This window comes from Scheffersomyces stipitis, chromosome 3 (assembly GCF_000209165.1).
Source record: "Scheffersomyces stipitis CBS 6054 chromosome 3, complete sequence".
In the NCBI taxonomy this organism is placed as follows: Eukaryota; Fungi; Ascomycota; class Pichiomycetes; order Serinales; family Debaryomycetaceae; genus Scheffersomyces; species Scheffersomyces stipitis.
In genome coordinates, this window is record NC_009043.1 from 1,179,700 (window position 1) to 1,205,237 (window position 25,538).

The following is a 25,538-nucleotide window of genomic DNA, read 5'->3' on the forward strand; positions in this document are numbered from 1 at the left end:
TCGGGGAGAACTGGCGCCGGATTTTTGCCATTTCAGTCAACATTTTATTATAGGGCTCGAATGTGGAAGTCTGGCATTTCTTAGAAAGGAGTTGCAACCCAAATTTCGTCTTTGGACTTTCTTTTCTCGAACTAACTGTAACTAAAAATGTAACTGTAGATCGTTCCACCCCTTTCTTTTCTATAGATTTCTCCCACGAATGACACCTTGACCAGGCACTATCACCCAATTGAGAAATACTTTTGGCTAAACTCAGGTTGCTCCCTGAACTTCTTTCTTGGTGGTGGCTGAAGCTATTTGGTCCAATTGTCCCTTCTGTATGGAACAGTCAAAATGCACAAGGTGCCTATTACAGAATATTGACAGGACACGTGACCAAACACGATATTTGAGTATGGATTTACATTTTGTACTCCGCTAGTCTGTTGAGTTTCTGACTCTTGAGCACTTCGTACCATGGACAGCCTATTGCTGCGCATAGCAGATGTGATCCCGGTGCTGGTCAATGTGCAATTGTTTCATATCCAGTCGAAGCCTGTGTCCGTCAGATCGCCAGTGCATTTTTCTTCTCGGGATCCCCACAAACCACAGACATTTAAGATCAGACATTTTCTCCAGTTGCTAAGCAATGCCGATTTAGTGGTGCTAGGAATTGAGGTCTTTGTATATGTACAAGTTTTCAAGGAGAAAGTCGAACGTTTCATCTTCATCTCGAAGTGTGACACGGTTGGCTCGACACAATTGGACTTTAGGGTGGGCGACGTAATAAAGCAATTTTTGACGTGGTTGATTGATTTCAACTTGTACGACTACAAGATTAAACAGAGCAGCAAAGGTGAAAATGAAGAAGACGAAGAGCGAAAACCCAATACCCTCTCTTCAATTGTAGAGAAATTGAACGATCCTAACTATTACAACTCTATTTCGTACTACAACAAGGATCCAACTAAGCACGCCAGAAGCACACCTCTTCTTCAATTGCCAGAGGTTGAAACAGTGAAGTTAGTTTTATTCACTCGAGCTGCAAATCAGTATTTGTATCCAAATTCACACAAAAATGCACATAAACATTGCCTAAGCGGAGTTCAATTACTCAAATGGTGGATCAAGACTATTGACCTGATTGTTTCAAACAAGTGGGAATGCAAAGTAGCCATACCAGGTCATCCTGTTCATTTCAATGCGAAATTCATCGAGTCCACAAAGAACCCATGGTATTTGGGCCACATTTTCAGTCCAGCAGACGCCAAAGCTGTATATACAATTCCACTTTTCCCAGACGACCCAAAGGGTAGATTCTTGGAACATTTGATTGTTGAAAATAGATACAGAGATGTCAATGTAGAACAGTTCTACGAGGAGCTTGGCTATAGACAAGAGTTCCTTCTAGGAGAATTGGTTGGACTTATTGGTTGCGAGTTGGACAACGTGAAATTGGTTCAGAAAGAAGCTGCTACCCCAGAAAATTCTGATACATTTGTGTCTATTCTGCAATACAAGCAGGTTATCAATCTCATCAAAGGCGAGGACTACAGTATAGCATCAGACGTTCAATCTCTTGTAAGGACGAAGCTTCCAGAGTTGATACGCAGGCAAAACATGAAAGGTGTAGATTACCATAAGATCGTCGGTAAGAGTTCTACTACAGCTGTAAGAGCAAAACGACCACCAGAAGCTGCTACAACCATTAACACTTTAACAGTTAAGAAACGCACGAAAGTAAATAATTTAAATAGCCTTGTTCGGAAAAAGTAACCAATAGAAGTATTATCAATCGTTTTATACTACATTTTCGGTTCGGAAAAATTAATGCAAGTGAAGTATCTATAATTCTTAGTGCGAATCGTCGCATAGATTGTCTAAGAGTTGCAGATACTTCCATGTGAAAATTGTCACTTCCAATAAAAGTAAGAGTCTTATACTGGAAGTAAGTACGAGAAGAACAGAAATCATTCCATAAACTTTTTCATCTGCAAATTTGGCAGAGAAAATTATAAAGAAAGCTAACAATAGAAGTTGCATATTGAGCAAGTAGAATTTGGAAATATTGTCACGTGAACTTATCTGAATTACGTTGCAGCCATTGAGGAATCTACTCACTCTACAACTGGCTACGTCTGTCGCAATAGAGATGAGGGGAAACAGACTTGACAGAGGGACATGGAAGTGGAGAGTCACTGAGGTCTTCCAGAATTTTCAAACTGTTTGTTTGTGCAGAATGTGGAGAAAAGAATAAGAATATCTAGACATCTGTAGCTATTTATGACAGACTAGAAAGTCTGATTTACGAGTTAATTCAAACTAGAGTCCACCGGGGCTCTAGTTTGATCTTAGTCTTACGGCTGTCAATACAGAACCAGATAATGACAAAACGATAGAATATTTCATGGGCCGTATGTTGGGAAAAATGCGATGAGCACTAAATATTTTTTTAGAAGTACGTCATAAATTTTGTCAAAAATTTTGAACCGTTTTCTTGTCTTTTACGTAACTCTTCGGAGTTTTGAGGCTGAACAAATTGCTTACAATTGAATTTGAGTGGAAATAAGAGACAGGTAGGCCAAGGCCAAATCCAGGCCAGGAGGGGCGAGGCTTCAATTGTTTGATTTTAGAAGGGTTATAAAATGACTCAAAAATGTCGCAGACCGTGGGGCGTGACCTCTTGATAAGGGACTCCTTTTTGGGCTATGGTTGCATTTTGTGCTTGAGATTTATTGTCTCATGTAAATAATGAAAAAAACGAGCAGACTTAATGAACTAACCAACATTGGGTTGCTGTAGCTGATTTACGCAGAACAGTATGATTATTAATAAAAATACAGAGTTCTTTGCGCTGTTGGGTTGTTCCAGATTTTCCGGTGCCCAGCAATGAAAAGTTGAAGGTTTGTGCGGCTGTTTGTGTATAGGGGCGACAATAGAAGGCTATGGAAGTCCTGGAACACGAGAGCGATGGTTCGATTACAAGAATGTCGTATTATTAAAGTTAGATCTTACTCATTCGGCTGTATTTCGGAGTTTCGCCAGAACAAGGAACCCGAAGCGCCTGCCGCAAATAGTCTGAATCACGAATCCAGAACGTGAACTGGGTGACATCAGCTTCCAAGACAGAACCAGTAAAGAAACTACAAGATTTGCTCAAACTGACGACTTTACACGACAGTCCGAATCTATAGTTACGATAGGCTCATATTTGGAAGCATCCAAGTACGCGTCGGTGGGAGGATGCAAGGGACTGCCATTATGAGTCGACTGTCTATCCGCACAGCCTATTCACCAGAAACATTGAAACTCCCACCAAGATCAGTGGAAAGGGGTATAGGGGTAGCATCGTTCCACTTGTCAGTGCTGCTGGCATTACTCCAGAGATCGAGATAGAGTTCGGAGATTTCATTCGGAAGAGAGAACTCAAATTAGCATCCGTGAAAAATAAGTGCAATTTGCGATGCAGTTTCGGTTGCAATTGTTGGAGTTGACGATAGGAGAATGTTGGTAAGCGCGTAATGGCGATCGCTAATTTTGTAGTGAATTGAGTTCGGAATAATTCCACAAATGGTGACTAACGAACTAAGCGTGGCCCGTAATCTCTTGGAATGGCTGACGTAGCAAAGAGAAGAAGAGATGAGAATAGAGAAAATGATTCAATAGCGCATGCCATACAAAATGAGAAAAAAGATCCAACAAAAAAATACGCCAACAACCTACAGAATACGTGGCAGCAAGATTCGCATAATGCTCTTTACATGAGTTTTACAGCATACATCAACCACCCTACATAAATCGTACATTATACATCAGTTTCAAACCTAATCTAACTGAAAGAATAGTCTGATTCTTGTCTGGGAGACATGACGACATGCGCGACACCCAGACCGCAGCAATGGGAGGGGAGCATTGTGCATGAAACTAGTGGTGGCTGCGGTATGCGCACGACGCGTATCAGCGGAGAGATAGTCTGCATGCAGACCAAACCTTAAGAGCACCCCGATTTAACTTCAAGCCGCTTTTATTTTCTGGCACAATCTGGAATATATAAATCTCCCCAGATCCTGATTTGCATCTATTGTGCCTCTTTTCCTTTTCCATATCCAGCCTTTAAGTTAAGAAACATATACTAATTAACGCCAAACACGCAAGAATGCCGCAACACATCGTAGTATCCCAGCCCAGTGACGACTCCGGCTTAACCTCTCCAATCGTTGCATCTACTCAAGGGTCCCTGAACTACCAACAGGTTCCAAACCAGCACAATAACCACTACTTAAATAGCAACGCCAATAGCAACACGAATAGCACGAATAATCTCATTGTCAACCTAGGGTCACCCCGCGGTGCTTCGGGACCGATATCTCCCCGTAATTCGTTTTCGACTACCTCTGCTGCTTCTAATAACCACGTACGGGAATTGAGACAACGTGCGTCCATTGCCACCTCGTCTCCTTTCGCTGGAAACTACACCACCTCTGCGTTGTCTAGTCAAGCTCAGAGATCGCCGACTTTACCAGCCCGTGCCATGCATTCTACACCAGGAAATAGACACTCCTTTTCAGACTACAGCTTCCCAGCAAGTCCATCGGGAACTTCTTCCTACAACAACGAACAGATCATAGACTTGATGGAAAGAGAACAAGACGCCATAGTCTTAAAACTCATGCGTGAAATCGATGCCTTAAAGAATGAAAACAAGATGCTCAAGATGGGGTCGTCTGCACCAAGCTCCGCCATGAACTCGTCTTCTTCTATCTCTGCGCCATCTCAGAATCTGACTAATAGCAACTTCCGCAGAGCTTCTTCTCTTTCCAGAAGTGCAAGAAGCTCCATAAGCTCTGTCAGTTCCATCAGCTCAGTTTCTAGCGCTATCAATCCACAGCCGCCACAGGTCCAGACCGTCTCTGGCACCAAGCGCAACAACAGTTGCACAATAAACTCATTAGACAAAAAGAGCAAGCTGGATGTTGCCCGTTACGAAGAGGTCGTAGATGAAAACCGGGCACTCAAGCGTGAGATGTGTCGCTTACAGAGAGAAATCGAGCAAATGCGCCGGTCATAACTACAAATATCAGCATACACATACTGAGGAGCGAGATTATCTCTTCAGCAAACGCAAGATCTCGTCAGGATAAACATTCACAGGATGAGATCCTCGTCAGGAGTAGGATAGCAAGGTACAAGAAACCGCCATGTCATCTCTGACAGAGCCCAGTGGACAAATCTCGTTAAGATTACTGTGGAGATGAAAAATTCGTCTAAGAATTTCGTCTGAAAATTTCGCCAGAAAATTTTCTCTCTCAATTACAAACAATAGAATTTTCTTATCTTAGAGCGACCCCCTTCCTGGCAACGGAACATACCAGAAAACTTGGTCGCCTTTTGAGCACCGTAACAGAGTACCCCTCTTGCTGGTTTTATAAACCACCAAAGATCCTTTCCACCATGCGGAGAGATAGAGAAGAGTCTTCCCCACACTCCCAGCAGAAAATATTTTCCTACAGAAAACTTTTCATATTTTTCACCTACGGCACTTTCACTTCCTACACATTTTTGCACGTCTTTTTGGGTTATCGGCATCAGCGGCTTCGGCATGTCTACAGGTTATAGTATAAATAAAATAAGAACAATATATCTGATTACAAATACCACACTGGTTAGGCTTCAGGATTCCCCGTTTTGTATCGGAGTTTGAGCTGTCAAATTCTGGTTAGGGCACGACTCGCAAAAAAACACAAAGAGCGCAAATCGAAAATTATTTTGATAGAGATCTCGGTGTTGCACTGCGCTACCATGTCGGAATCAGTAACGCCAATTGTGAACTTGTAGAGTAGCCATTCTTCCACCGTACTGTTTCTTTTCGCCAGAGTGCAATTAACCTCGAAATTTAGTCTGAAATGTCGTGGAAACGTCTCGTATTCCAGCTAAGTGTGGCAGTTGTTGCCGTACTTTCAGCCGCCCAGTTGGCGTCTAGCTACAGCATTTCAAAGAAGCTCAGTTCGAAGTTCTCTGCTTCACCATTAAATCACGAAAGTCTAGTTAAGTCAGGTGAAATTTCCAGTAGCAACATAGGCGAGACCGGAGGCTCGAGCGGATATGGAGCTTTCAATTCGCCGGTAACACTTCCGTTTCCGCAATGGTTGACTGACTTCACGGGTCTCAAAGAATGGCCAGGTCTAGACCCACCATATATACCATTGGATTTTGTCGACTTCTCCAAAGTACCCAACCACATTAGACAGCATGCTCAGGGTCAATGCGAGGATCCAGTGCTTCGAGATTTGTCCAGTTGTTCGTTTGATTGTTTCAATTGCGTCGCTTCCGATGACGCATATACTTGTCCCAAATTGTCTCAGACTTTTGACGACGGCCCAACACCTGCCACTTTAAAACTTATTGACAACCTCAGACAACCCTCTACTTTTTTCACCTTGGGCGTTCAAATCATTCGCTTTCCAGAAGTCTATCGCCAGTCTGTAGCTAAGGGACACATTATGGGCTCGCACACATGGTCACATAAGTTCCTACCTTCTCTAACTAACGAACAAATAGTCGCTCAGTTGGAATGGTCAATTTGGGCTATGAACGCTACCTCGGGCCATCTTCCCAAGTGGTTCCGTCCGCCTTACGGAGGTATCGACAATCGTGTCAGACAGATAGTGCGCCAGTTTGGAATGCAGAGTGTGTTATGGGACTTTGATACCTTCGACTGGAAAATGCTAGATTCGTCACAAAGCCGCAAGGAACAAGATATTTACACGGATCTAAAGAAGTTCCAGTTCACCAACGGTGGCAAGGGACTTATGCTAGAGCATGACGCTATCATGAGAACTGTCAATGTCGGAATTGAGATCAACCAACGTCTATTGGGGGATCAATTGACTGTTCCTCAATGTGTGGGGGGCATTGATTATATCAAAAGATTTGCATAGACGAGATAAACATAGATAAATGAAGTAATGCTAATAAATGTATAGAATAGAGAATATGTACATTAATAAATGAAATAATTAGTTTATTATTGTATTTTTAATGAAATTTACCAAGATTCTCTAAAAGTTTGGAATTCAGTATGGAAAATAGTTTTTGTGCAACTATACACGAGTTCACAAGTCCACCCCCTTTTCTAGAAACAACTTCTGGTATTCTCCAAATGCAATATTCGTGTTATTGGTGCAAACACCTCTCGTGATTCTGTTGTGAAACTAAGAAAATTTACACTAAGCATTTCGCAGCCATTTGCTCGCCATTATTGCCTCGCTGAAATGCACACAAAAACACACAAGATGCCGAACAAAAACAACCACCAAATGCAAACGGCCCATATCTGTCTTTTTCACATGCTTTCCATGCCACCATATCACCAGTGAATAAACACTAAACAAGTTAAAGATCTAATGCAGATACTGCTGGAACAGTATGCAGAACGATGAGATGCCATCGCGTCCTTGGAGATGCAATGAGTCGCAGTCATTAGCATGTGAGATACTACAAAATGGGTGCAAATTCTTATATAGGATGATATATTATGACATAATCACTATTAAAACAGGAAACAGTATATAGAACTAGAGAATAAATAGAGAATAGACGTCTACAAGTGTAGCCCAATAACCGTAGAGGGCTGCCTTCTTGTAGACTATCGGAGAAAATACCTACAAGGTCTAGGCGGAGGCAGAGACAACTGGAGCCGAGCCGTTCAACAAGGTAGTCTTTTCGCTGATGGTTTGCAAGGCTGGGTTGATAGTGGACTTAGCCTCAGAAATCAAAGAATCGGCCTTGCTTCTGGTAGAAGAAGTCACTTCGGCGACGTAGCCCTGGGTCTGGATCTTCAAAGGCTGGATATAGTCGTCGTTCAAGGTTTTAATGGTTTTAGTAGCGGTGTTGTACGAGGCTTCCAAGTTCTTAGCGATCAAGGAGCCTTCCTTGGTAGTGCTCAATTCGGCATTGTAGGTAGAAATCAACGACGTCGAGATCTCGGACGACTTGGAAGAAACCTTGGTCTTCAACGAGGTGAAAATACTGTTGATGACAGCCGCGAACGTCTCCACGGAACCCGAACTGGCCTTAGCAGAATAGGCCGTTTCAGGAAAATACTTGTTGTGAGCAGCAATCAAGTAGTCGTTTGTAGGCTTGACGTACGTGCTGTCAACGTAGGATACGGTCTTAAGGGGGAGGCCAATAATGTAGCCGTCGAAGTAGGTAGACAACAAACTGTCGGCTTTGGCGTCAACGGCCGAGAGGTAAGGAGACACGGGAGCCTGCGAGAGGACCTTCGTGTTGACCACGTCAATGGCTGGAACCACGTAGGCCTTGTAAGCGTATGATACAATCGAGATGGTAGCCAAGTACGAGAGAATCTGAGCCACAGGAGTGTATGAGGAGATGTGAGCAGCTAGCTTGGAGTGGAACAACTTTGGAGCGTCGGAGGACATTTTGATATTGATGGATATTCTGTTGGGGATACGGAGCTTGTAACGAGCTTGACGTATAGATCTATTTAAACGCCACAGGTTGAACAAATGAGTAGGAGTGGAATCTCTGGAATAGTCAGATTTACAATGTGTAAATGTGAGTATATTTCTGCGACGCGAATGCGATGAGATAAGGCAGGGTGATAAGATCACGGGAAAGACAACAGCTATGGAACGCTTGTAAAAGGGCAATTGTTTTTGCTGAAGAAACTGCTACGAGAAGAAAAGAGAAGTTGTTTATAAACAGATCGGAAAGCAGGAATTGCCTCAGTTATAAATCACCACCACATATGTTATTTTGCAGGGGTGGTGCTATCGTAGTTTTGAGTTTTCAGTCGTGGGCCGCCGAATGCATGTGAAAACGGGATGATGCGAGAGAAACAGTGCGTGCACGTAAACGTGAGCACGCCAGATATCATGAGAGCAGGCTGGACACAGAGAAGGGTACCGTGGGATGATGGCACAATTGCCAGACAGCGGCGGTGCTGTTGGAGCATATGAGGATTGTGTGATATTTTGGGAAGCAAGCGTTTTCCAGTTTTTCTTCTGAGTTTTCCTCTTTTGACTTGTTGCTGTGTGAACCTTGGTGGATTCGCTAACAGTGTCCTCTGGCGGGCCGTATTTTCTCGCGCGGTCGGTAATTGTTTCACTACCAGAGCCCAGCGAGACAGAACTTTACCAGAAGCAGACACTAACCAACAGCATTAAGATTGGGATCAGCTACACACGGTCGGCACGACTAGCACGCCAATCTCGAGCAACTCGGCTATACTGGCCAGTCGGGCACGCGATTCCTGAATCGGGCGCCAGTGCCAATAATAGCAATCATGTTCACGAAACCACCCGATCCTTCTGCGAGGATTTTTTTGCACCCATTAGCGCACTACCGAGGAATAAAGCACATGCCATAGATTGCAGCCGTATTCAACCGAGAGCCAGTTCCAAGAGGGAAAGTCCGCAGATCTGGATCTCGCTATAAGGGAAGATAATGAATCTCGGACAATACAGAAAACAATCATCTCGCGTAAGCCAATGAAGACGGTTCACAGACGTTTGAAAAAACCCATTTCCAGCCTCGGTATAAATTTCTCTCCACACATTTCTCGCTACACATCTGGCGCTGTTTTCTCACTGCACATTTCTCGCTACAAATTCACTACCGCTTCTGCATTTCACCACATTTGTAGCCATTCTCGCTATTTTCCCTATTTTCGCTACTCTTCCTAGCCTGATAAGTTCACTAATACATTCTACACATTCGCCTAAAACTGCACGCTTTCTTGAAATTCCTACTCTTCCAGCAGAGTAATATTCAGTCTGCCCGGACAGACCAAAACACCACATCTCTGTTCTCAAAAGTTTATTCACGAGTCTACACGGGTCTAGACACCGTTGCGACAGCCCCCGGTCTCTATGTGTGTTCCAATTAGGTTGACGAACAATATTTCCCAGATGACTCAAGAACGAGCTTCAATTCTCCGAGAAACTGGCAAACACCGAGAAAATATGCAATTGGCCAGATGGAAAGTTTGCTAATCCCAAAACCTCAGGAGGGCAGACCGTTTCTTTCTCACTGGAAGATTCCTCTCTTTCTCTTCAGCCCGACAGCCCTAATTGTAACAATTCCAAACCAACACCCAAAAGCCCCTTGCTGATTCACACACTTTTACACCATCCTACATCCCTAATGACATCATATTCTGCTTCGTATTGCGCTAATTCATCTCAACCACCACCCGTGCTATCCATGGGCTTCTTGCTCTTACTCTCGTCTCGTCACGTGAATATATCGAATTATAGCCATCTCTCTATCACCTACAATTTGCTCATGCTTCTTACCTACGCCTCAAAATCACAGCTTCTGTTGATTCCGCTGAAAACTCTTTCTATCCGTAAACGCTCCTCGATTCGTGCCAAATATGCACGCTTTGATTGTACCACCCGTTTTTTAGATTGTTCTAGTTGGAAGATCTTATTGTTTCTTTATCTGTATGTAGTACTTAGTCAAGAGACGACGATTAACTGGCTATCTTTCCTTCCTATTCTTTCGTTTATTCTTATCTTGTTTTCTTACTTCTGTAGACACTAATGTGGTTCTTCTTTCGAACAGAATCTACTCGAATCGAAAACTGAAATTTCAATTGAGACTGCGAAATTATTTAAAAAGCTCTCAAAATCAAGCTGATTTAATTGCCACTTTGACCTTTATCAATTCTACATTACAAGAGCTGAATAGAATATGATTATATGGCAAAATTGTGAAGGATACTGATATCATATCGAAATCAACACATGTAAGTTTCGTTAATCTACACTATTCTTCCTCTATCTATCAATTCTACTCTGTGTGCTTCTCAATTCTAGTAGATCTTCATATTAATAAAGAACAAACCTATAAAAGCAATAAAGAAACAGAACTTTACGTCCCGCGGTCTAGAGGTGGGTGGTTTATTACTGTTGGTTGCATTCTGGAGGGTTTTCCTTTGGTTTGCCCTCGTCCTCGCTGTCGTCCTCGTCATCTTCGTCTTCTTCACTGTCCAACTCTTCTCCTTCTTGTCCGTCAAAGTCTTCTGGAAAGTTGTACTCAACAGCATCTCCAGTGAACCAGTCAATGGCTCTGGGGATTAAACGGTCCTTAATTTCTTCACCCAACTGGTAGTCCAATTCCAAACGGGCATCCAAGTCCTCGTCTTCCTCGTCTTCTTCGTCTTCATCGTCCTTCTCTTCTTCATCATCTTCTTCATCCCTCTTAGGAGGCTTAGGTGGATCAAAGAAGTTGAAGAAGGATTCTGTAGGAGTCAACTTCTCGATGGTTCTGGTCTGCTTGGTGTTCTTGTTTCTCTGCTTTCTTCTTTCGATATTGATAGTAACATTGTTCTCCTTCAGCTTCCAGTTAATTTCACAGCCATCTGCATGATCGTAGACAAAGTCTCCAGAGTAACCGAGTTCGGCCTGGTAATGGTAAGTTTTCGTCAAGATCTGGTTAGAGAAGAATTCATTCTCTTCGAACTCAAAGATCAATTCGAAGCCTGGGGTTTCCAAGTACTCCATTCTGATGTCTATCAAGTGTTCCAACACTTCCGAATCTCTGTCTGTGATGGTCTCAGATACAGTTGATAAGTTCTCCAACGATGTCAACCAGAAGCCGGGAATACCAGCAGCAGCTTCTTCGTCATCTTCTTCTTCTTCATCGTCTTCTTCTGCCTTGGAATCCTTCAATTCCTGGATCTTTGCTTCTTCGGTATCTTCGTCGTCATTTTCCTCCAATGCTTCACCTTCTTCAATCTCCTCAGTAGTGGGCTCTTCAGCGCCATTGATGATCTTTTTTCTTCTTGCATACAAAGGCTCATACTTCTTAAAGTATTTCTTCTCCAAACTCAAGAGCTCCTTCTGGAATTCAGCCTCTAACTTCATCTGCTGTTGTTGGATCGCCTTCAAACCCCAGACTCTCTTTTTGACAGACTTTGGCAAAGAGTCAATATATCCGCTCTGTGCTCCGACAAGATCCCCCAATTTGCCTTGGATCATCAGCAAAAGTGCCGGATTGTTAGCGAGTTGCTGACCAACATTTTCCTCGTTGGTTTCTTCAATCGTGGAAACGGTAGGAGGCTGCGATCTCAAATAGGAATTAGTAACCGAAGCAGGGGTGTTTTGCGGTGTTGGCGCCTTGGAAATGTCACCGTTCTTGCTCTTAATAGGACCAGACATCTTGGTGGTAGCTGGATGCAATATAAAAAGAACAATCGAGTAGCCAATAAAGAAGTTGTGAGGCACCTGTTCTTTCTTTCTATGGAAAACAGCATATCTTTTATTGGTAAAATTCTGGAAGATGCGTCGTGTGTACACCGGAACGGACACGCGTTTCTTTTTCGCTGTTGGGTGCGAAATTTGGACCTGATAAAGAGAATTGAAAGTAAGGGAAGCAAGATTCCTCTCTCTGGTTAGTAAGTTTGGACAGATGAAGAAGGAAAATTTGACTAATTCAGTATGAACTTGTATTTATGAATATATCTAGGATCCTCTGTGTTGCAAAAAATCAAATTATTGTAAAATTAAAGCAAAGAGATATTTGCGCAGATTGTCAAAAACCGCTTTTCATAGATACACTAGATCAATAAAGAAATGTACTTAGCCTATCTATAGCATTGCAAAAGAAGAGCGACAAGGTAAACTGACCACGAATAGAAATATGAAACTTGTTAATTATACATTTTTTTGGAAAATCACATAGTAATTTAGAAATGCAATTAATTGTAATTTGCATGTTCTAGTTGCAAAAGATTATTCTTTTACTTATTGCATCCGAAACATCTTCAAATTCGGCTACAACCTTCATTCATCTACTACAACTACACATTATTCAGTCATTTCACGTTAATTAGCTACTTACTTCTGAGAAGTTAATGGAGCTGGCAACTCAATACTGGACTCAATAGCAATGTCTTCATACTTGCCATCCAAGTACTTTTCGATGTCGCTCTTTCTCTTTTCCCATTTATCTACTTGTGCTAACTTGTCTTCAATTTCATTGATCTCGTTATCGATTGACTTCAAGTTTTCTTCAGACGTCAAGTCGTGGAATTTCCAGCTGCTGTCTTCCTCAATCTCCAAGATAAAATCATGATACTTCATCAACAAGGGGCGGTGACTCAAGGTGATGAAGGTGATCTTTTTCTTCTGCAACAATTCGAAGAGGTAATCTTCCACATCGGTTGAGACAGCATTAGTGCTTTCGTCCAAGATAACCAACTTGGGGTTCTTGAACAAAACTCTGGCAATACTCATTCTCTGCTTTTCTCCACCGCTGAACACGTCCTTCCAGTCTTTGACGACGTTGAAGTTGCCCTCTCTCTTCAACAAATACTCCAACTTGACCTCACGCAAAATATGGTACAAGAAGTCGTCATTGTAGCCCATTTCCAAGATATCGTTATAGGTGTATGGGTAGATGATTTGGTCACGTAAGTTTCCAGTGGTGAAGTATGTCTTCTGTGGCAAATAGAAAATATCGTCATCGTTGGGTTTGGACAATAATCCACGGTACAATGGCCATAAGCCAGCGATGATTCTAGCAATAGATGTCTTTCCACAACCGTTGGATCCCAAAATCAACAAATTCTTGTTGTGCAGCACCTGGAAGTTCAAATTTTCCACCAATGGCTCATTTTCCGAGCCTAAAGAAGAGGGAATGATCACCGAAATCTTCTCGAATCTGATCCCATCGTTGTAGTTGTTCTGGATGGTTCCATGGATGTCTGAAAAGCCAAGGGCAGAGCCAAAGTTGTATCTGGGAGAATGCACCTTGTGCAAATTGGTCAATAAATTGAACACTCTGTCGGTATATCCAGTCAACTGGTTGACATCCTTAATAGAGTACATCAATCTAGAGCCAGCATCTGCCAAAGACAACATCAATCTCTTGTTGATAATGAATTGTCTCATGTTTTGTCTTTCATTCGCGGCAACAGCTTTCTTATCAGCTTTGGTGTCCGGCTTATCTTGAGCCGGCCAGATCTCGTCAAGGAATACTGGCAACCCTGCAAAAATATAACCCCAAGCAGACCAAGTGTATTTCAAGACATAATCTTCTAAAATAGAGTACGGAAACGAGATGTTGATTTCCTTATTGACATGGCTCATTAAATTTTGAAAACTCTCCTGAAGCTTGGCTTTCTCGATTATGGAGCCCTTATAGAAACCAATCTCTTCACAGTTGGTCATCAAGTTCAACTGGTCGTTGAAATACGCTCCTTCCAAATGAGTTCTACGCGAAGACAACTTCCCAAAAGCTGGTGTAGCTCTTCTCAACAACGCTGCCGTAAGGAAGTAGTTGGCGAAAATACCAATGATTGCACCTGTTCCTAAATTGTCCCTCAAATACACCGAGAAAAAGATCAAGTCTATGAAAGGTTTACCCATACTAGAGAACAAACCCGAGAGTGTATCACAGAATTTGGCTACATCATTAGTAATGTATTGGTCGATGTTCTGGATGTCGTTGGTGTTCAACGAGATTTTGTAGTACGCCATGACTTTGTCCAAGTACATGTCATGGATGTATCTTGTAAGGTTGGTTCTGAAGCCTAGTGAAAGTCTACTATCCAAGTACTTAATGGCGGCATTGGTGTATGAGGCTGGGAACGCAATTAAGAGCCAATAGATCAAATCACGCGAGAATTTTCTCCCGTTGGCTGCAATCAAATTTTTAACGATCTGACCGTCTAACTTGGCTACAAGTAACGACAACCATGTTCTCATCAAGAGGAAAAAGCACTGAGAAAGTAACAATGAGGTGTTTTTACAGTAGAACTTGGGAATCAAGATCCGCCATATGATAGCCAACTGGCTGAGAAACTTGGAACTAAAGATGGTTCCTCTCTGCTGGCTCTGGATCTCCTGGTTGATGATGAAATTCTTGTACAAATACTTGTCAGCAGCGTACTGGTCCAAATTAGGCTTGGGAATGATGATTCTGGACACTTTATTCTTGCCTTTCGGGATAAAGATCTCACGCGAGCCATTCTTCAATATTGTTGACGACTGTCTGATCAAAGCAGGACGTGCCAACCTTTTGTTTAGCACATATTCGTTATACTTGGTGAGGATGTTTCTCACTGTGAAGTAGGCTCCAAAACCAGCAGTAGCCACCAAAGTTGATAAGAAGAGGATAACAGGTCTTGACTGGTAGTTGATCTTGACCTTGTTGTCCTTGTAGGTGATGACGAACTCCTGGAGTAGCAACATCAAGTTCTTGAGATCCTGTCTCTGGTAGTGGGCGAGTCTGGAGATGTTGATCATTTTCAAAAAATAGTAATATAACGATATTGATGAACTGGCAAAAACGGATGGGAAGATCTAATGTGAAACAATGACAAAATGTAGATATCAGTATGAATGAACACTTAATGGTGAAATCCTCAGATGACTCAGACAATCCAATTGCGATCAAGTTCTATAACGTCAACTCTGTTGACTGATACTCCAGTAAAGAAGCAGAACCGTACAGATTGTTTCAGTCACTAAACGAAAATCAGGTTCACTTTTCACTCAGTATCTGATCAATATAAATACTTTTGCTGTACTGGAAAAAAACAAAACTGGAGAAAACAAAACTTGGAAATTTCCTTATTCTGTTCTAGTGGCTTTCGGCTATATAAGATTGTGTAAACAGATCTTTCACTCTGAGGTTTCTGGAAGAAGAGACAGTTGGAGATGTTTGTACCCCACAGAAAACCGTTAGTAAGAACCGAGGAAGATCACATGCATTTGAACGCTAGTTACTGCGGCACGGAGGCAATACCAAGATTAATGACAGTAGCAACGAGATGGTCTGGGACTGAAGAGGATCTGTATGCAGTAACACCAATTCTAAATAATATATTGGCTGGTTGAGAATATGATTGGTTCAGAAGGTGGTCTGGAGCGTGGGGATCGGGTGATACCGAGAAGGCACGTTGGCAAGGATGGGAAACTGGCTTATTGGATCTTCGAGTGGGAGAGTGCGGGAAAATTGACTCAAAATAAAATTGTTTAATGAATCATATTGTACTATGATAGACTCAGCGAGATGAACTGGACCAATTTCGGGCCTTTGGGACTTTTCAACTTAGAGACATATGCTGTGATTCTAGAAAAATAGTGGAGTTCTGTGAAGTGTACAAGTGAAATATGGGCTCAACTGATGTGTTTTCTCGTTTAAAAATAAACGTCTGAGCTCTGATATGGTCTCCGTCTTCTCTTTCTTTTCAATATCTGATTGAAAAATGTATTCAAATCTACAATTATCATATCTACAATTATTTATTTCTGACTATCCGTCATACATTATATACAATTCTATAGTACATTATCTCCCACGCTCCTGCCCATTTATCTATATGAGTAGCAATCTCAACTAATTCTTTGATATTAAGTAGAATTGGAGAAAATCAAATACTCATCATTCTCCAATTGTAAGACAAACTCATTCCAAATTATTGATTCACATTTTATTCCTTTCCGTTGGCAACTTTGGTACAGCAGTACTTGCTTATTCCACGATTACCACTTCTTCCCTTTCAACAGTCCAGAGACACAGTTCTTGAATTTGAGAAACTCTTGTTCACAAGCGTTGGGAGCCATCATGGTGTAGTTGTTCAAAACGCATTGACCATAAGCAGCACCTTCCGCAGCACATTTACCCGATGATTCAATGAGCTTTTTGGCCGGTCTCACACGTTTACCGGACATTATAGTGATGCTGGGAGCAAAGAACTTGTTTTTGGTGTTAAAGTTCTATAAACTTTTAGACTTGTTCTTGAATGAATTCAAAAATTCAGAGAATCCCGTGCTTATCACAGGGACAAAATCCCGTGATATAATTAAATGCTGACATGTTTTGCCTGGTAACATACTTAAAATACGACTTCGTGGCCAAGTTGGCTAAGGCGTAAGACTGTTAATCTTAAGATCGTGAGTTCGACCCTCACCGAGGTCGTCTTTTTTTTGAATACAATCAATTGCTTTAAACTTAGGGAACGTTGCTGTAAGTCTACTCGACAGAGAGCTATCCGATATTGAACTTTCCTCCCTCCCGGTGAGAACATGGGACCCTTTTGACCATCTTCTCTAGGGAGTTTGATTGAATTTGTACCTACACTTTTAATCTTAATATTTTAGGATCGTGTATTAGCAGTTATATTCAAATATCTTAGATTACTTCTTTCCACTCTTCTTGATACCACTACCACCCATTGGACCACCCTTCTTGGCTCTTTCTGCCATTTCCTTCTTGGCCTGGGCATCAGCCTTTTGCTTGTTCTTGAAAGCCAAATCTTCATCGTCGAAATCTTGGGTCTTCTTCTTAGGAGCCTTTAAAGGCTTGGCCTTACCACCTTGACGTCCAGACATGTTGTATTGTAGAGAGCTGGGATGAAAAAAGAAAAGAAGAAAGAAAGAAGAGATAACTAGATATGAATTCGAAAATCAGAGTGAAAATGCTGAAATTGAAAAGTGAGAAGCGATGGAAACGTAACCTGCAAATTCTGGAAATAGTGAGAGAGTAATCAAGTCGAGACAAAGAGCTACAATACAAATATTGGTGAAGAGATAAAAGTCCAAAAGCTACTGGAACAAATCAGACTAACCAATTGACATTGTCATGTCTTTTCTTCAGGATAAAAAGGGCAGCTGCTTGATTAATGAGACAATTCATTTCTTAGCTATAGTCAGCTTCTAGATTTTCAGTCACAGAAGAAATGGACGGATTCCAGTTCCAAAAATTTTCACAATTTCCAAGTGTAAATATAACAAACATAGATGGGTTTATTCTGTTATAAGATCAACAACATTGGACCCAAAAGTCTCTGTCATTGGGCATATATATCTTGTACTCCTTTATAGGTTTGGTAACCCGCACTTTTTGCCCAACCTGCATTTCCCATAGCTCCACAAATTTCAACAGATCCGAAATTCGAGATCCTCTTGTCTGTCAATATTCACCGAAAACCACCAATTGCAGCTCACAGCTCATTCCTTGCCCATTTTGTTCATCATTTAGGACAAATCACACATTATGGCAATCTTGACTACAGCTGATAAAGAAAAGATCAAACGTGCCGTGCCCAAGGCAAACAACAAGGTCATAGATGCTACTGTAGCCAGATTGTACATAGCCTATCCAGATCCAACGTCATGGCAGTATACGGGATTGGTCGGTGCCATATTGTTAGTTGATGATTTGGTAGGACACACTTTCTTTTTAAAACTCGTTGACATAGTAGGAAACCGCGGAGTTTTGTGGGATCAGGAGTTATATGTTAATTTTGAGTACAATCAGGATCGGAAGTTCTTCCACACTTTTGAGATTGAAGACTGTTTGGTCGGCCTCTTGTTTGAAGATACCAACGATGCAGTTCATTTCCACAAACGTGTATCTACACGGGTCAAACACGCACTGAAACAGACTGCAAACAACAAAAATGCCATAGCCTTGAAGAAACGGTCTGGTCCCGTTGAAGTGAAGCCTGGTCCCAGAGGAGAATTCGTGGACGCCAACACGGCTCAAAGATCCAGACGGACAAAGGGAGTACTCTACTATGACGATGTACCACCTCCTGAATGGCGGTCCTTATACGCAGAGTTAGAATCGGCTGGTATCTCTGAGGATATGATCGCCGATAACAGACAATTCATCAAAGATTATATCGCCCAGCAGGGTGGCCCTCTCGTAGGTCTAGAACCGCCAGTTCCTCGGCGTTACCAGAAGAAGATCGAGCCCGTTGTAGAATCAACTCCAACGGCAACAAAATCGTCTTCTCACAAATTCTCTCGTATCGCTTCTGGTGTTTCCAGTCTGAAGAATAATAAGGCACCGCCACCTCCACCCCCTCCTGCTGCAGCTTCGGCAGCTGAAGAATACCTGCCAGCTCCAGAGTCTTCACCTTCTCCAACTCCAGAGCCTGCCACAGAAGCTGCAAAACCTAACTCTCATCGTCTTCCTCCAATCCAAACCAACAATGCCCCTCTTCGTGTGGCTCATACCGAACTGAGTCCAGATACCGAATCTCAATCCGAGTCTGCTTCTGCTACTCCTGTTAGCGCTACCCCACAGAGTCGTTTTAGAGTTCCTCCTTCTTCTGCTCTACCCCCTCCTACATTTCATACTTCTCTTCCTCCCCCAAGTTCTTTCCAAAATCAGCAGAATCAGCAGAATCAGCAATCTTTTGCTAACCAGCAACAGTCGTTCAATAATAGACCACTTCCTCAAGCACCGGGCCAAACTTCGTATGGCCAAAATGGCAATTCTGTTCACGGAGTTCCTCCTCCAGCTCCAGGAAGATTGGTGCCTCCACCACCACCAAACAGAGGAGCAGTACCTCCTCCACCACCTAACAGAGGTGGAATGCCTCCACCTCCACCAAACAGGGGTGCCGTTCCTCCACCTCCACCTTCGAGAGTTCCTGGTCCTACACCTCCGCAAAGAACAGGTGCGCCTCCCCCACCCCCTCCTCCAAGGGCCGCTAGAGGTGCAGCTCCACCTCCTCCTCCTTCTAGAACAGCCCGTCCAGCTCAACCCCAACAACTTCCACCTCCACAGTATCATCCTCAACCTGGTCCTCCTCCTCCAGTGAGACAACCGATGCCTCCACCTCAGCAAGCGCTGCAAGTCCCTCCACCACCACCCTTTCCAGGGCAACCACAAGCTCAAATCCCCCCACCACCGCCATTTCCAGGACAAGCACAAGCACAGATCCCTCCACCACCACCATTTCCTCCACAAACGTCCTCAGCTCCACCCCCTCCACCTCCACCTTTTCCCACTCAGCAGTTCTCTCAACCTCCACCTCCTCCACCTCTTCCTAACATGGGTGGTGGCGGAGCTCCTCCCCCTCCTCCCCCTCCTTTGCCGGATATGGGGACTTCTTCTCCTCCAGAAGCTACAGGTGACGTCGGTAGAGATGCTCTCTTGGCATCTATCAGAGGTGCAGGTATAGGGGCTCTCAAAAAGACCGACAAGTCGCAGTTGGAGAAACCAAGTGTTCTTTTACAAGAAGCTAAGGGCCAACCTCCCGCTTCTGCAGTTTCGGCTCCGGAAGCTGCCCCTGGTCAACAAGGTAGTTTGGCCGATGCGTTGTCAGCTGCTCTCAGTAAGAGAAAAGGAAAAGTCGCTCAGAGCGACGATGAAGACGACGATGACTGGTAGAGCTAAGATATAGCTAGTGATTCAGTACTAAAGTTCTTTCAATGTAAACATATGTAAATTTATATACTCAGCTGTAGAATAAGGAGGACAGTTAGTTATATAACTGAGGATTATTACTTGTAGACATGTTCTAGTTCTTTAATTAAGTCTTTAGTCTTCTTTAATTTCAAGAATTTTCTTTTTCATCTACTAATTATATAATTAAGAAATAGAGAAATAGATATAACGATAGTAATATTGGTATGTGTTGTAACCATATATCGTGATCTACAACAATCAGTTCATCTGGTCCTTTTGAAATGGGTGCAAAATATAGAATGATTCAAGCACGTGACTACAGTGCCAAAATCTAAAATTTGAATAATAGTTGAGATGGTTCAATCTTTCACTATTTTAACCGTAATTCACAAGAAAATGTCCAAAACGAAAGCTGATTTGAAGGATTTGCTAGCATCATACAAAGAGGCTGTTTTGTATTGGTCCTCTGCTTTTGAAAATGCCGAAGAATTCTCGGGGATCCAGGCAGCCAAAGTGAATAAGCCATTAGATGAGCTTCTTAAGCTTGCTAAGTTGATAAAAGCCCATACCACAAAAGTAGGAATAATTTTCAAGCCAGAAAACTTGAAAAAAGATGCAAACCCTGCCTTCACGACATTACTGAAGTTGCTGGAGACTTTAATCTTGTTAGTATCGGTAGTTGTCCAATTGAGGCCTAGTGAAATATCACAGTTATACTATGACGAGCTCTTAAAAGGCATAAAACAGCTTATGGATTCAAACAAAGAGCTTTCCCACGAGTTGACATTGATTTTTGACAGCCAGAATGATGAAAATACAGAAAATACACCATCTAAAGACTCTGACGAGATGGACAAGAGGTTGGTGTCTGTTGGGAAAATTTGGTCCAACTGTGATGTGTTGATCAGTATGATAAATAACGGGGCTTTAGCCTTATTGACCGATAAGATAAAGCAAAGTGTGTTGTTAATTGAAGATGGCTTTGAGGAGTTTGCTGAGTGGACTGAAAATGTAGAAGAGATCGATGACGACCCATTTGGGTTCAGTGATGATGAATTTAGCGACGAGGAATCTGAAGATGATGCACATCCTCCAGTAGCCGAAGACAAAGACAATAAACTGGAAGATGATGGCGAAAACGGTGAGGATGTGGAAGAGTTGAAGAAGTTCGCGCAATTGTGGTTGAAGAAAATTGAATTGGTGAAACTTCTCATTCTGTCGTTCAAGAAATCGTTGCCCTTGTCTACTTCAGGTTCATCTATAGACTCGATTTATGCCATTCAATTTGGCCTTGTGAAGTTGATAGATAAATTCATTGTAGACTTGATGTTGGACAGAACTATCGATGGTGAAATTGAAGAGTATACTGGGGCAATCACCAAGGAGTCTGTGAAGTTAGCTAAGCTTGCCAGAGATATCCATGCCAAAAATAACAAGAAGGCTAAATGGTATGAAGCATGGGAGACAAAGTTTCGTACCGGTTTATAGACAGTATTATAATTTCACGTAGTATAATACAAGCATAGAATTAGATTACTATAATCAATTATTGAACTATCCAATAGCTATATTTACTGTAAGCCAGCAATGCCTTAATTATATAGTGAGATAGTTCAATGCCAACATACTAATACAAATTTTACAAACTAATTCAACATGAAGTCTACAAGACAAATTGACGTGTCTTTTACTTAAGTTATCTAGCATCTCTAAGACTTATATATGGCAAGGGTCGTCCTTTCATATCTTGCTGGACCGATTCACGGCTAGTCATTCAACCAAACCCAAATACTTAGCATGGTGCTTGGCATGGTCTTCCACAAAGGTAGCGATGAAGAAATACGAATGATCATAGCCTTCTACGATATTCAAGTCTACACCTCCTTTGTAGCCAGCATCTTTGGCAGCAGCCTCAAATATCTCTGGTTGCAACTGTTTATCTTTGTAGAAGCCGTCGCTTTTTCCTTGGTGGATCAAGATGGTAGGTTGGTTTTCGTGGCTGTACTCCTTAATCAAGTGAGTAGGATCGTATTTGTACCAGGCTTCCTTGTCTGGGCCCAAGTAGTTTCCAAAGTTTTTTTCTCCCCAAGGACAAGTCAGTGGGTTAGAAATAGGGGAAAAGGCACTGACTGATTGGTACTTTCCGGGATTCTTCAAAAATCCCGATAACGCACCAAATCCTCCCATAGAATGGCCAGTAATGGAGATTCTAGAAAAGTCTAAATCAGGGAATTGTGACGCCAATTCAGATTGCAATTCCTCGTGGACATACGAGTACATTTTGTAGTTGTTTTTCCAAGGATCAGTAGTGGCGTCAACATAGAAACCGGCACCCGTACCGAAATCCCACGAATCATCTTCTCCGGCGATGTTGGCTCCACGAGGTGAAGTGTCTGGGAATACTATGGCAAAACCGTATTTAGCTGCAAAATACTGAAAAAAGGACTTTTCGCTTGCATTGTTGGGCGTACATGTGAGTCCAGACAAATAGAGCAACACAGGAAGCTTTGTCGATTCATCTTTCTTCGAGGGTACGAAGACATTCACATCCATCTTAGTCTTGGTAGTAACAGAATTGTGCGACAATTTGTATAATTTTCCGCCAAATTGGGCGATTTCAGCGGTGGTGGTAAAGCTCATTCTTGTGGAATCTATCGGCAAATTGGAGTTTCTGAACTAGAATCGAACAGTGAACAAAAGAAAGTTGTGAATAAACCGAGATATTTAGTATCAGGAATGGTGGAATTTAACGTCTATGTGCGCTACCATATGATAATTGGGGACTTCTTTTCCCGATTTGGAATGGCCATCCGGCTGCATGTGTACTCGAATTTGCAACCGGTAAGGATTTAGAAAGAATTATTGTTCTAGTACTTCCTCAAAAGAGTGGTAGTAAATCAATATGGAATGTAAGACTATATATAAACGAAAGCAATTGAAAGTCTGAAAATGAAAAAAAATTGTGTTGAGACGATTTGATACGAAGTTATAAGGAAATATATTAATAAGACTATTAAAGGAAAGTACAGCAAGATACTCATTCTAGAAACTAGAGTGGCCCCTGGGTTCGTAAGGGAAAAAGACTGTCAATACCCCAGCAAAGATGAACAACGCTCCACTAACAAATATAGGAGCAGAGGTGGTCAAGTCTGCGTAGATGGCAATGATAGGAGCGAACACCCCAAGCACTCTGTTGAAAGAAGCTGCCAATCCAACACCAGTCCCTCTAATCTTAGTAAAAAAGATTTCGGGCGTATAGGCATACAAGACTCCGTACATGATATTGGAAACAAATGAAAAAGCACAGTTCCAGCCCAAATTGGCATTGCTTGTCTTGGCCGTTGTAGAGCCAAACAAGAATACCCCGGTCAAGATCAACGAGACTAACAAGGTACCTTTTCTTCCGATTCTGAGTTCAACCAAGACTCCAGCAACAAGGGCCCCAGGTACACCCAACACAGCGACGATCAACGAGTTTCTGTAAGTGTCGTGTACGCTCAATGGTTTGTTTGCATCACCTCTGGTTTCAAGATAGTACGGTAAAAAGGCATTATACAAAGGGAAGGCAAGACCAATTATACCCCAGGTGAAAATGACTAATGAAGATGAGATGGCTAACTTTCTTGTAGCAAAACATTCACGGATATGGGAGAACTTATATTTGGAAAGTTTTTCTTCAATCAAAAGGTTCTTCTTCTTCCCGTCCGGGGCAATATCTTCTCCATCAAGGTGTAAATCGTCTATAGCCTGTAAATCTGCCAACGTGATTGGACATTCTTTTCTGTTGATTTTAGCGATTCTTTCTATAGTCTCAATGGCTCTAACGTCATCGCCCCTAGCTAGGTAGAATCTGGGAGATTCGAACACTCTAAAAGCGAATCTTGCGATGAACATCAACAATGTTATGCCTCCCATGGTGAATAAGAAGTATCTCCAGCCCCAGTTGTCCTTTTTGTGACAGACATCAGAAGTATCGTCACAGGAGAAATTCGAAATAAGAGCCCAGGATATCAAATTGGCCAATATTTGTCCGAGAGCCCACCACAGCGACATCACCGTCAAAAGCCATTGGTGGGATTTGGGCAATGCTTCCAAGAAGATGGCAGAATCGACAGGCAAATTACCACCAACACCAAAGGACCAAAACGCATCAAACACTCCAATGGCTGCGAATGTAGGAGAGCTTCCTGCTACTACAGCAAAGATTCCGGTGATCAAGAACGTCAAGTTGAATGCCCATCTTCTGCCAATTATATCACTGGAAAGTGACCATACAAGGGCGCCGGCAAGCAAACCTAAGTTCTGGGCCAATGTGAGGTAGGGAGCTTTACCGATTGGAGCATGCACTCCATCTACTTCGTTCAATCTACCAAGAATTAACCCCGTAGCAATGGGCCAGGCATTATCTGATAGCCAACCGAATCCAGCCACAAAGAAAAGTCCATATTGGTACCTTCCGAATCCAATTTCGTTTATGGCATCAGCAAGTATCTTTGATTTGGCCAAATAGCTCTTGTTACTCTCATCGACATCGTAGAGCTCTCCTTCTAAGAAGCTAGAAACATCTGACTCCTTTGTTATCTGAACTGCTAAGGGCTTCTCGTCCTTAGTCGCTTCTTCGGTCGCGTCATAGGCTTCCGCCTTTTTATTGTCTGTGTCTGACATCTCAAATTAGTATTTGTAAGCGGAGAGATAATTATACTGGATATTCTGAGAACCTGTGAATATAGGCATAGGCAACCTTAACCAATATCCAAGAGTCCATACAGTTTGTAACTACTGTTAGCAAAATGGGGCCCTAACGAAAAAAGTGGAAAAAACGATCCTTTAGTAGTCCTAATCTAGGAACAATTACGAAATGGCATCTCCATCTGGTTTGAACAAAAGTCCGGCATTAAGTCTTAATTTATTAAAGGATCCACTCCTCGGTGTAGAATATGCTTTTTAGCACAATTGCCGTGCAAACCATATTCACATTATCTGTATGCGCAACTATAATGACGTACTTCTACAGCATAATATTCTTCTGGTGCAGTATGCAGCTTGACAAGTTCTGCAAGTGGAGAAAATTAATCTGACTGTGGCTGGTCTGGACACAACTCCAAGCGGAGTGACTATTGTGGATCCTGAAAGTTATAGCGCAATCGCAGCAAGAATGCAAGAATACCATATGAAGACGCTGGAAAGTGGTACAAAACCTAAAATCAGAATCACAAAACATAGACTCTACATTCAGTTACATTCTTCGGTAGTCGTTCATGGGCGGGTGTCTACTTGAACATTTTTCCATTGCTCTTCCAGAATGCCTAAAAGCACTTTCCCAAACTCACAATGAAGGCTTTGGTTGCAATTATTTCGAAATAGCACGTTCAAATGGT

At 42.3% G+C, this 25,538-nt stretch overlaps 10 protein-coding genes across 10 annotated transcripts; 5 read left to right on the plus strand and 5 right to left on the minus strand. All coding sequences in view use genetic code 12, as the record gives it.

Annotated features, from left to right (window-relative positions):
- Positions 1–456: 456 nt before the first annotated feature.
- On the plus strand, positions 457–1,755 carry RTT109 (Regulator of Ty1 Transposition; the record flags this gene model as incomplete). The annotated part of the gene is made up of 1 exon (XM_001383473.1): positions 457–1,755. One exon carries the CDS (start codon positions 457–459, stop codon positions 1,753–1,755), a length of 1,299 nt encoding a protein of 432 aa, XP_001383510.2.
- Positions 1,756–4,135: 2,380 nt separating this feature from the next.
- On the plus strand, positions 4,136–5,632 carry PICST_67359 (predicted protein; the record flags this gene model as incomplete). The annotated part of the gene is made up of 1 exon (XM_001383474.1): positions 4,136–5,632. The coding sequence occupies one exon, from the start codon at positions 4,136–4,138 to the stop codon at positions 5,045–5,047; it is 912 nt and encodes a 303-aa protein (XP_001383511.2). The 3' UTR covers positions 5,048–5,632.
- A 475-nt stretch (positions 5,633–6,107) lies between these two features.
- On the plus strand, positions 6,108–6,917 carry CDA2 (Chitin deacetylase 2 precursor; the record flags this gene model as incomplete). The annotated part of the gene is made up of 1 exon (XM_001383475.1): positions 6,108–6,917. A coding segment is annotated over one exon (810 nt), but the record flags the coding sequence as incomplete, so codon positions are not given.
- A 732-nt stretch (positions 6,918–7,649) lies between these two features.
- PICST_30883 (predicted protein) lies at positions 7,650–8,420 on the minus strand (the record flags this gene model as incomplete). The annotated part of the gene is made up of 1 exon (XM_001383817.1): positions 7,650–8,420. The coding sequence occupies one exon, from the start codon at positions 8,418–8,420 to the stop codon at positions 7,650–7,652; it is 771 nt and encodes a 256-aa protein (XP_001383854.1).
- Positions 8,421–10,910: 2,490 nt separating this feature from the next.
- Positions 10,911–12,167, minus strand: PICST_35594 (predicted protein; the record flags this gene model as incomplete). Its single annotated transcript, XM_001383818.1, has 1 exon — positions 10,911–12,167. One exon carries the CDS (start codon positions 12,165–12,167, stop codon positions 10,911–10,913), a length of 1,257 nt encoding a protein of 418 aa, XP_001383855.2.
- A 628-nt stretch (positions 12,168–12,795) lies between these two features.
- Positions 12,796–15,257, minus strand: PICST_30885 (predicted protein; the record flags this gene model as incomplete). The annotated part of the gene is made up of 2 exons (XM_001383819.1): positions 12,796–12,808; positions 12,850–15,257. The coding sequence occupies 2 exons, from the start codon at positions 15,255–15,257 to the stop codon at positions 12,796–12,798; spliced, it is 2,421 nt and encodes an 806-aa protein (XP_001383856.2).
- Positions 15,258–17,976: 2,719 nt separating this feature from the next.
- PICST_65459 (actin assembly factor) lies at positions 17,977–20,243 on the plus strand. Its single transcript, XM_001383476.1, has 3 exons — positions 17,977–18,872; positions 19,051–19,178; positions 19,274–20,243. Exons 1-3 carry the CDS (start codon positions 18,013–18,015, stop codon positions 20,140–20,142), a joined length of 1,857 nt encoding a protein of 618 aa, XP_001383513.2. The 5' UTR covers positions 17,977–18,012; the 3' UTR covers positions 20,143–20,243.
- Positions 20,244–20,556: 313 nt separating this feature from the next.
- Positions 20,557–21,648, plus strand: PICST_30887 (predicted protein; the record flags this gene model as incomplete). Its single annotated transcript, XM_001383477.1, has 1 exon — positions 20,557–21,648. The coding sequence occupies one exon, from the start codon at positions 20,557–20,559 to the stop codon at positions 21,646–21,648; it is 1,092 nt and encodes a 363-aa protein (XP_001383514.2).
- A 189-nt stretch (positions 21,649–21,837) lies between these two features.
- Positions 21,838–22,836, minus strand: PICST_65460 (predicted protein). The gene has a single exon (XM_001383820.1). The coding sequence runs from the start codon at positions 22,798–22,800 to the stop codon at positions 21,931–21,933; it is 870 nt and encodes a 289-aa protein (XP_001383857.2). The 5' UTR covers positions 22,801–22,836; the 3' UTR covers positions 21,838–21,930.
- Positions 22,837–23,202: 366 nt separating this feature from the next.
- On the minus strand, positions 23,203–24,825 carry PICST_43272 (putative inorganic phosphate transporter; the record flags this gene model as incomplete). The annotated part of the gene is made up of 1 exon (XM_001383821.1): positions 23,203–24,825. One exon carries the CDS (start codon positions 24,823–24,825, stop codon positions 23,203–23,205), a length of 1,623 nt encoding a protein of 540 aa, XP_001383858.2.
- Between the last annotated feature and the right edge of the window lie 713 nt (positions 24,826–25,538).